General features: G+C 42.3%; 1 protein-coding gene across 1 annotated transcript in view; it reads right to left on the bottom strand.

Moving 5' to 3' along the window:
• The window catches only part of Sae1 (SUMO1 activating enzyme subunit 1), a 55,084-nt gene that overhangs the window by 29,212 nt on the left and 14,903 nt on the right, over positions 1 to 10,969 (bottom strand). Inside the window, exons 3-5 of the mRNA XM_013351456.2 lie at positions 9,582 to 9,755; positions 7,483 to 7,625; positions 5,617 to 5,716 (exon numbers count right to left, since the gene is read on the bottom strand). Of these exons, the coding sequence (XP_013206910.2) occupies positions 5,617 to 5,716; positions 7,483 to 7,625; positions 9,582 to 9,755 (417 nt within the window). The remainder of the gene's footprint in view (positions 1 to 5,616; positions 5,717 to 7,482; positions 7,626 to 9,581; positions 9,756 to 10,969) is intronic.

Here is a 10,969-nt window from a genome sequence, read left to right as displayed (position 1 = left end):
TGGTGCCCTCTTCTGGCCTGCAGGCATATGCACAGACAGAATATTGTATGCATAATAAATAAATTAAAAAAATAATGACTATACTTAAAAAAAAAGAAACTAGAATGAGCATTGTGCTGAAAGGTGTTGGTGTGGACTCACTGGCAATATAGAGAAATAAATGCAGCTGGTTACTGGTCAGGCATGTTGTAGGCTTGTAATCCCAGCACTTGAGGGGCAAACTGGCTACGTGAACTAGCTGAATTGGAGGGCTCTGGGTTCAAGCAAGACACTCTACCTCATTATCTAAATCAAACACAGCAATCAAGACAACCTTAGGTGGCTTCTATGTGCAACCTGTACCTGTACACATGTATAACCCATACATGAATAAGCACGAATGCCTTAAATGTGGAGTATCCACTCATCCAGATTTAAAACTGACTACAAGTTGGTGAGAATTGAGATAGAGTTGGCTCAGCAGCAAAGAGCACTGGCTGCTCTTGCACCAGACCTGGATTTGATTCTCACCATCCACAGAGCAGTTCACAACCACCTATAACTCCAGTCTCAGGGAATTCATCCCCTCTTCGGGCCTCCATAAAAACTGCATGCATAGCACTCATACACATATAAAATAAAGGTGGAAAATTTTATTTTGGCTTTTAGAGACAGGGTAGCCCTGGCTGTGCCAGAACTTAATGAGAACCAGGCTGTCCTGAAATTTGGATATCCTCCTGACTCTCAAAGGGCTGGGATTAAAATTAAACAAACAAAAAAACAAAAAAGCCCATTATGGTGGTACATATGCACAATCCCAGGATGTGGTAAGTAGAGGAAGAAGAATGCCAACTTCAAGGTCAGCATGGGCTATATAGTGAGACCCTGTCTGAAAAGAAAAAAGTATTCTAACAAATGACAACTACAAACCGGACAATTTTCATTCAATAGCATGGTTGAAACAAAGCCTGAGGCTATCAAGTGTTACTGTTATATGCTATTGGCTACTGAATGTAAATTGGTAAAATTATTTGAGAGTAATTTAACAGAATCTGAGAAAATTTAAAGTGCCCTTAACCTAATTTTACCCCACAGAAATGAACACAATTGCCCAAGTAGATTATAGATTACAGTCTGGCATATACAAATAGAGGCTTACTGCAGCACAACTTCTAACAGGAAGAGTTTGCACAGATACATAAACAGTAATCTATTCATTCACACAACAGAAGTCTTGCAGTGCTATCCAAGAGGACTTGTTATGATGGGGTAGGCCATGTATACATGCTGTGCAACTGCCATGCCAGCAGCTACAGGTACTTATTAAGCATTAATGAATCTGTTTCTACACTGTATTTAATATCATATAGCTGTATGTGGCTAGTAACTACCATAAAGGACAGCAAAGCTCCACAAAGATACACAAACAGTGGAGAGACACGGAAAGCAAGTCTAGTACATAGGCAGACGTGGGAAAAAGAACCAACTGTTAATAGCCATTACTTACATTGTCAGAGCAAAAAGGCTCAGTCATACCAGAGATGCCTGTTACTTTAACTTAGTAATATATATGGTGCTAGCTAAGAGTCTTACTTTATGCTTAAACTCCTGTATACAAAGTTGCTTTTTTTCTTTATTTTTTTTTAAAGAGTAACTTTAAAAACAAACCATTTATTTATTTACTTCAAGTATGAATGTTGTGTACCACATGCAAGCCTATTGGATCCTCTGGAACTGGGGTCCTCTGTAAGACCAACATATGCTCTTGACGGTGAACCACTTCTCTAGACCCCAAAATTGAGTTCTTTGCATCTCTAAATGTCTGACTAAACTCAAAGGCAAGTCAGGATGACTGGGAGCCTGTCCCCTTCAGGTGTCTTTTTAATCCATCTACACAGCCTAATAGCACCAGAGTAACCTGTCTAATAATAAAATAAAGCCAAAAATACAGAAAAGAGTGACAAGTTAGTATGCTAACACTGAGAATGTGAGTGTTTAATGAACAGTGTTTGTTCTATTATACAGATAATCTGCAAGGATGTGGCATGTAGCTGAACACAATATATACAGTATCATACATATTATACATGCATCAGAAACAGTGGCAAAAGATATAATAGTGCATCCCTATATGCTCAGCATTCTGAACCAAGAAGACTTGAAAGGACAAGGCCTCTTTGGGCTACAGACCAAGTTTACAACCAGCTAGGGTATCTCTGAACCATGGAGAGGAAAGGAGAGAGAAATGGAGGGGACGGATAGACAACCAGATAACCCCCTCCCCCAGCCACAATTACTAAGATGATAGGGGCTAAGCCTTTTTGTGTTCACTTCATTGGAAGACACCACTCCCATCTCAGCTAACTGTCCTCCCTGGAAAACCCGGAATCAGTATCCCTCCAAACCACGACCCCCCCCCCCCACATACCAGAGCACTGCATGCCTCTAAACCAGTGGTTCCCAGCCTTCCTAATGCTGTAACCCTTTAGTACAGTTCCTCATGATGTGGTGACCCCAACCATAAAACTATTTTCTTTTTTTCCAAGACAGGTTTTCTCTATGTAACCTTGGCTGTCCTGGAGGTATTGGCTCTATAGATCCACCTGCCTCTGCCTCCGGTGTGCTGGGATTAAAGGTTTGTACCGTGACAACCCAGCCATAAAACTATTTTCATTGCTAGTCACTACTGTAATTTGGTCACTGCTATGAATTGCAATGTAAATATCTGTGTTTTCTGATGGTCTAAAGAAACCCCTTGTGGAAAGGTCATTCAAACCCCACAGGTTAAGAACCTTGACAGCTGGGAGGGCCTTAACCTTTACTGCTCTGGAGGTTCCTGTCTTAACAGTCAGAGACTGTTTCTGGGCAAATTCTTTATCTTCTTTGGAATTCTAGTCTCTCTCTCTCTGATCAAGTACAAGAACTAATGTACTGAACACAGTCCATTCCATAATCTAGGTTTAAAATGACAAAGATCTCCTTCAGGGCTGTCATTTCCTGCTACAGGAAGTGCCACTACTCTGAACTGTATTTCCTGACTATGACTGTGCTTAAGCAGTGGCCTAGGAATATGGCAATAAACAAAAACTTCACTGCCCTTAGAGACTAAAATCTAATATTCATTCACTCGTTAGTTTACTTATTTATTATGTGTGTACACACATAGACACAAGGAAGTCAGAGGCCAATTTGTAGGAGTTGATTTTCTCCTCCCCCTATGTGTGTCCTAGAGATCCAATTTAGGCCATCTGGCTTAAGGACAAGTCCCTTTATCAACTGCGAGGATATCTCCCCAGCCAGCTCAGGGAGAAAATCAAATGGAGAATCAGGGCTGTGGCTCAGTGGTAAGGAACTGCCTAAAGCACTTAAAAGGAAGCATGCACACAGAATAAACAAATGTAATTTAAAAACCAAAACATCCCCCCACCCCCCAAAAAGGTGACAAACTCCTGGATGCCATCTGCCTCCAGTCAGGCCTTCCTACTGCCTTATTTATCAGGCACATGTGTGCTAGAAAGGCCTGAGCTTCCTAGATGTGCGAAAACCACAAGCTCTGTTTTTCCTCTTTGTTTTTTGAAGTTTCTAAATTAGGAGCACACCATGTACCTTGAACCCAGAGTGGTTTTACAACATTTGATTGAACCTAGGACAAGTGGGAGGAGAGAGGGACTCTGACAGACACCTTTCACAGGAAACAGGAAGTAGTTGCTTCCCCCCCACACCCCATCCTGCAATCTCTGAGTAGAGCCCAACTAGTTATTCTGTATAATTTAGGAAACCTTAAAATCTAGGTGGAGGAACTTCTTAACTGGAAAGAGCTTCGAAATCCCAGGGCTGCCTAGCCTGGTGGGATTCACCTTTAAGCCCAGCACTCAGACAGGCAGGAAGATCTGGACAAGCATGGTCTGCATTCTGAGTTCCAGGTCAGTCAGGGTTGCAACAGCGAGAATCTGTCCCAAAAAATTATAATTAAAATAAAATCCCAAGGCCCTCTTGGACCAGATGGAGAAGTTGTTACTACCAGGTGGCAAAGTCACAGGCTCAAACAGTGCCACACCCTGCCTGCACAGTGTTCTAGTGAAACACACAAAGCCAAGGTTTGGAATCCAGGGGATTGACAGAAGGCATGTGCTGCATTCCGTGCACCCTCAAGGGCTCAGGGCTGGAATCCTAGCTCAACAGTCCCATTGTAACAGCTGACTAACAATGTCAGCTGGAGAATATTTTGATATCTTCAATTTCTGCCCCCTGTAAGGAAGACACTGCACAAAAAGCAAAGTGCCGGCAGAGCCCTCAGGAATGGCACAACAAGACTGCCAAGTACTGGCCTGGGCTTCACACATTCTCCTCATAGTGAGATAAAGAGGCTCCCAAAAGAGGCTTCCATATCCACCCCAGTGGACTCTTATCAGAAGTGACTCCAGGGAAACTTCCAGCTGTGAATGGCTAACAAAGCAAGGGCTTTTTCCATTTGAATGCAAAAAGTGGGCCTCAACCAGAGAAGGCCCTTAAGCCATAAAACTCTTCACACCAGGGCCAAGTGTCACACTTGTAAGAGGGTGTGATTTATAAACTGACAGAGCAGCCCACAAAGCCCCTTTTGTGCCCCTCCATTTGTTAACAATGTCTCTCCCCACCAAACTCAGGCAGCCATGCAGAGAAGGCCTGACTGGGCCTCAAAAAGAAAGGACCCCAGTTTGGCTCAAATTCTAATGTTCACGCTGGGTAATTACAGTCCTGTGAATAGACACTAAAATTAGAGTTTAATAATTCCTTTCCATCAGGCTCACAGATAAAGCTATCCCAACATAAAAACCAAAGTAAGGGAAAGAAAATACACAGCTCTGCCTTAGTCTCACTTCTGTGATCCTGTACTTTGTGGACCTTAACCCCTAACTGGACATGCCCACTAGTTGATTTACTTTCTCAACATTTGAATCTAGAAGATAAAGAGTAAATATGGGCTTGGTTGCATCATTTCTCAATTTAACAAAACGAACACCAGCCATTTTAAATTGTTTTTCTCCAGTACAAGATTCCCTTTCCTAATGCGTTCTGACCCCTTTCCCAACTGCTTTCTCTAAAACGAGAAGAAACGCAGCACCAGACCTGAATACTGGACAAACTCCTAATGGCCCTGAAGCTCAGTTGTAGAGCACTTGCTTACTCAGTAAGTGTAAGCCCCTAGGTTCCATACCCAATACTGGGAGGGAAGGGGGGGGTACCACACATAACAACAACGATGATTATTACACACATTTCAAAGAAAACCTTTGTTTTGAAACAAAGTCTAGTGTAGCCCAGGCTAACCTGGAACTGAGGCAAATGGCTTTGAGCTTCTAAACCAGAGTCTCCACCTCCCAAATCCTGGAATTACAGGCATGAGCTGCCATACTGGGTTTATAGGACACAAGGAATTAAACCCAAGACCACCACCACCCGGCCTGACTTCAGCTCTTAACATTACCTTTTTTTTTTTGGTTTTTCGAGAAAGGGTTTCTCTGTGGTTTTGGAGCCTGTCCTGGAACTAGCTCTTGTAGACCAGGCTGGTCTCAAACTCACAAAGATCCGCCTGCCTCCGCCTCCCAAGTGCTGGGATTAAAGGAGTGCGCCACTACCACCCGGCTTTAACATTACCTTTTTGACCATGGTTGTCTCTGGTGAATCAAGTTTTGCTCTCTTGGTATCAGGCCCATCTTCTACTCCTTGACCAACTTTGGCAACTTTGGTTTTCTCTCTAGAGAGTAACAAGGGAAGGAAATCACACGTGAGCTACAAGTCACATATCTGGAACATGAATTAAAAAAAAAATGCTATCAGCTCACAGGATATAAATGTGCAAGAGCAAAATGACTGAGTTTGAGGCTAGCCTGGTCTACAGAGTGAGTTCCGGACATCCAGGGCTACAAAGAGAAACCCTGCCTAGGGAAAAAAACATGCAAAACAGCTTTGGAGTCAAAGAGGTCTGGGTTCAAATGTCACCTCAGCTACTAAAGACCAGGTGAGTCAGTTACCCACTCTCGGGATAGCTGTCCCTGATGTGATTAGTGGAAGAGGAGGGTGTAAGCAAACTCCCTAGCATAAACAAATTTCCATAAACAAAAAAGACTGTTATGCAAACACTGTCAAGGAATCATGACCTGAAGAACCAAACCTGGGCAGGTGTGATGGCTAACACTTTCAACCCCAGTAGAGCAAGATCGATCTACAAAATGAGTTCCAGAACAGCTTACATTGTCTCAAAAAATAAAATAAAAAGCAAAACAAAGAGCCAAACCTAATTCCTCCTTCTGTTGTGGGAATCTCATGCTAGAACAGCCCAGCCTGCTTTTGTTATAATCGTTCAGTGTATAACATTCCTAGAACCAGGTCTTTCTAAAACGTTTGTATAGCTAGTAGAGGAAATGGTGAGAACATGTTGAACATGTTTGTCCCTTTCAAAGTTTCTTCTTTTTTTCTCCAAGACAGGGTTTCTCTGTGTAGCCCTGGAACTCACTTTTTAGACCTTAAACTCAGAGATCCACCTAATCCTGCCTCCCAAATACTGGGATTAAGGGCATCACCATCCAGCTCAAACTTTCATTTTACAGGCAAGAAACCTGCGGGTCAGAGAAATACCAATGACTTGCTGGAGAGAGTCCTGTTTAGTGGAAGTTCTGCCCAATCAGGTCTAGGCCTCTCTGTAAGACTACTCATTGACAAGGTAGGCTTCAGAAGCTGAGTGCATGCATGGAGAGAGAGAATGAAAATGTAATGAATGGTGGCCAAATACCCAGCATATATAGTTTTATAGTACTCTATCGTCTGCCATCTTTCACTTACTGAGGCTGTAAATAAAAAACACTACTAGTCTTGTCATGTGAGAATTACTAAGCTCTGCAGCCTTTTGTTCAAAGTGGGGGATAAGGTCTGTCTGCTCCACTACCGTAGGCTCTGGATCTTGGAGCTTTTTCAAAGCAGGCTGAATGTGTCCAGAGGACTACCCAATTAACTCTCTCCATCATTTCTCAACATGCAAGCACAAACTAGGGAAACAAGTTCACCTTCCAAGGACAGCATATGTGGGTTCCAGCCCTTAAGTTCAGAAGGCTGGGATAACCATATGATGCACTTTGTCTACAACTCTGCCTGCTTGGGCTTCAGATGACATCACAGTTTTAAACAGTGGGGTCCACATATATCCTAAAATTTTGAACCTACAAGTGCATACCTTTGATCCTAGCACTCAAGAGGCAGGGTTAGGTGGATCTCTGAGTTAGAAGACAGCCTGGTTTACAGCATAGTTCCAAGATAATCAGACAGAGAGAAAAACACCCTGTCTTGAAAAAACAACAAAAATGTGACTACAAAGCACTCTACTTAGTGATCTGTTAATCGCTTGTCTCAAAATGTTCTAAGTATTGTAGCAAAGTAAGCTACTTCATAAAGGCAGTTCATTTCCTACCATAAATACTATTCCAACTGTGGAAACATTCCCTACAACCCTCTCCTCCCAGCACTTACTCTACAAACTCATGCTCTCCAAGATTTGAAAAAGTGTACCCATGGTACCCAAAGACATCTCCTGTGAAGAACTTGACGCTGTTTCTGTGACAGATCTGGTCAACTTTAACGATGACATCCCTGGAGCAGCAAGTCAGGCACACCTGCAGAGACAGGAACTGACTGGTAAGAGCTGAAAACTGTGACTCACTGCCCCGCTGCCTACATAAATCTTAAATTAACTGTCTCTCTGGCAAGGTTAAGACCAGTTTCAACAGGTATAACAGGTTCTTTGGGTACTAAGATTAAAAGACAAAAGAGAAGTTGCAGGTTTCAGGGTGTAGAAAATATAAATGAAGCCGGGCGGTGGTGGCAGACGCCTTTAATCCCAGCACTTGGGAGGCAGAGGAGGGTGGATCTCTGTGAGTTCGAGACCAGCCTGGTCTACAAGAGATAGTTCCAGGACAGGCTCCAAAACCACAGAGAAACCCTGTCTCGAAAAACCAAAAAATAATAAATAAATAAATAAATAAATTTTAAAAAAGAAAATATAAATGATATGATGGTCACTTTTGACAACTAAAGGGCTAGCTGGAAAGAAAAACCACTTGACAATTTGTTCCCTTAAACCAAGTATAAACTATACTTCATAGTTATCAAAAAAGACAGCAATATCAAAGTAATCTAAACTATTATCTAATCTGTTAAAAATCAAGCAAGACCAGTTTTTTCTTAACAGACCCAAAGGTCATGTTTGAGGAAAACCTCTCTGACACACACATAAAATTTTTTAAAAATTTTATTTCATTTACTTTATTTTTTGAGACAAAGTTCTTTCAGTGTAGCCTTACAGGCCTGGAACTCATTCTTATAGTTCAGGTCTGCCTCTACCTCCCAAGCACTAGGACTAAAGGTACACCACCACAACTGGCTATTTTATTTATTAATTATGAGTGTGACCAGGTGTAGTAGTGCACAACTATAATCCCAGCACTCAAGAGGCAGAGACAGACAGAACTCTGTGAGTTTGAGGTCAGCCTGGTCTACAGGGTGAGTTCCAGGACATCTACGGCTTTGTTAGAGATCCTGTCTCAAAAAAAGAGAAAGTCATATATGCCCTAACACAAAATTTAGCTTTTCCTTTCACCTCTACATAGTCTTGGCACTGAGTAGATGAGGTTAAATAAGCCTCATTTGGTTTATCATTGTAGTTATTCTGTCAAGTCCATGGCCAAAATAGTTGTGTAAAAAAAGGTACAGACAAATCAAGATCAGAGATGTTGCCTTTTGGTTATCTTTAGTTTTTTTAAACAAAGTCAACCAGGCATAGTGGCACACGCCTTTAATCCCAGCACTTGGGAGGCAGAGGAAGGCAAATCTTGCAGTTTGAGACCACTTGGTTTACAGAGCAAGCCACAGGACAGCCAGACTTAACAAGAAACCCTGCTCAGAACCCCCCACACACACAGCAAACGACAGTCTTATGTAGCCCAGGTTGGCCTCAAACTCAGTCTTTATTTCTTTTCTATTCCTCCTGCCTCCATCTGCCAAATCATGTGCCACCAAGCTTGGCTAGGTATGCTCTTTTTAACATAAAACACAAGCTGCAGCTCCATTATTTCTAACATATAAGTCCAGCTGGCAACAAAATTAATCAACAACTTAAGATTTCAACATGAGCAAGATTATAAAAGAAGACAAAATATTAATGCTGAAACCTAGTCTGAGGGAACATAAACCAAGACAGAGAAGCAACCAGTAGACAGCAGGCACCTCACAACCAAACACGATTAGGTCTAACAGACTGGACCTACACAGAAACATACTGAATGTGTCAAACCTAAAGAAGTTTATACATGTTTAACTATAAACATATAAGTTTATACATGTACGTGAGAGGAAAACTCCGAATGTGTTACTTGAAAGGTCTAGTAAACCTACAGTTGATCTTACTATGTTGTCTAGGCTGCCCTTAAGCCTGAAGCAGTGAACAGTCCTCCTTCCTGTTTCTGTTCCTAAGCATTGGGGTTATAGGACTGAACCCACACTGGGCTTCCACTACTACTTGAACTTGCTGACTCTCACAGCAGGCTTAATACTAAGAGTACTAAGAGACTCACCGCATCAAACTGAGTGAAGAATGCCTCTGGCTTCTTCTCTATATCCTCAGTATCCACCTTTACATCCACCATGGGGTTGAGATTCTGGGCTCGTTCCAAAGATGCCTCAGCCCTATTTTGGCCCACAGACCCAGTTCGAATCAAGAACTGAGCTCCATGATCTTCTGGAGATACCTAGAGGAAAAAAAAAAATTCTCCTTAATTTTTTAATCTTTTTGGAATGAAAATCTCAAAGACATTGAGCCTATAAGCACTCTAAAATGCCCACAACCAACTGCTATTATTGTTCCTATAGAAATGTATTTATCTAAGCTGGGCATGGTGACACACACAGATCTCTGGGAGTTCAAGGCCAGTCTGATCTACTAAAGTCCAGGACAGTCAGGGCTGTTACACAGAGAAACCCTGTCTCAGGAAAGAAAGAGAGACAGAGAGAGAGAGAAAAGCTGGTCATGGTGATGCATGCCTTTAGTGCTGGCGCTAGAGAAGCAGAAGCAGACAAATCTCTGAGTTCGACACCAGCACACGCCAGGGCTATACAGAGAAACCCTGTCTCAGGAAGAAAAACAAAACAAAACAACAGGGGGTGAGGGGTGGCACATACCTTTAATCCCAGCACTCGTGAGGCAGAGGCAGGTGGACCTCTATGAGTTCGAGGCCAGTGTGGTCTGGTCTACAAGAGCTAGTTCCAGGACAGGCTCTAAAAGCTACAGAGAAGCTCTGTCTCAAAAAACCATAAAAGTAAATAAATAATTCATAAAATAAACTAAAAGAAAAAGAATTAAAAAAAAAAACTACAGCAAAGCCCTATCTCGAAAACACACACACATAAAAAGGACAAAACAAACAAATAAAAAAACAGAAACAGAGATCAGCCAATATCACTGAGGCAAAAACTTCTAGGAAATGTTTGTTCAGGGTCAGCACACAGTAGCTGTAGTCTGGAGGCGACCAAAACGAAACACTGCTGGCAGCCAAACTCAACAATGTATAAGAGTCCTCCAGAGATACTGCTTTTGAAGACATGAAGGAGTTGTGGAGAGCAACTGAGGTACAGCAGGGTCAGAGTGCCTGAGGGAAGTCTGGGGGGGCCTGTGTTGGAAAGTCCAAGAGGGGTCTTGTGGTGAATGTGCAGTCCTGCTGCCACAGAGATGCCAAGACCAAGGACAGCAGCAGCTGTGGCATGGAGCACCTCAAGATCTTTGAAGCCCACAAGAGCCTGAGTCAAAGAAGCCAAGTTTTACACTGTTGGATTTTGGTTTTGTTGTGACTATACTACAGGAGGAAGCATTTAGTCTCTTTTTTTTTTTTTGTCCATGCACACAGTTGACCAACTTTAGGTATCTTAGAGAAACCTTGAAAGGTATTTTGGAAGTATAAAGAATCTG

Source organism: Microtus ochrogaster, linkage group LG4 (genome assembly GCF_000317375.1).
Source record: "Microtus ochrogaster isolate Prairie Vole_2 linkage group LG4, MicOch1.0, whole genome shotgun sequence".
Taxonomy (NCBI): Eukaryota; Metazoa; Chordata; class Mammalia; order Rodentia; family Cricetidae; genus Microtus; species Microtus ochrogaster.
Note: the sequence above shows the minus strand (reverse complement) of the source record. Positions and strands in the feature narration are given on the sequence as shown.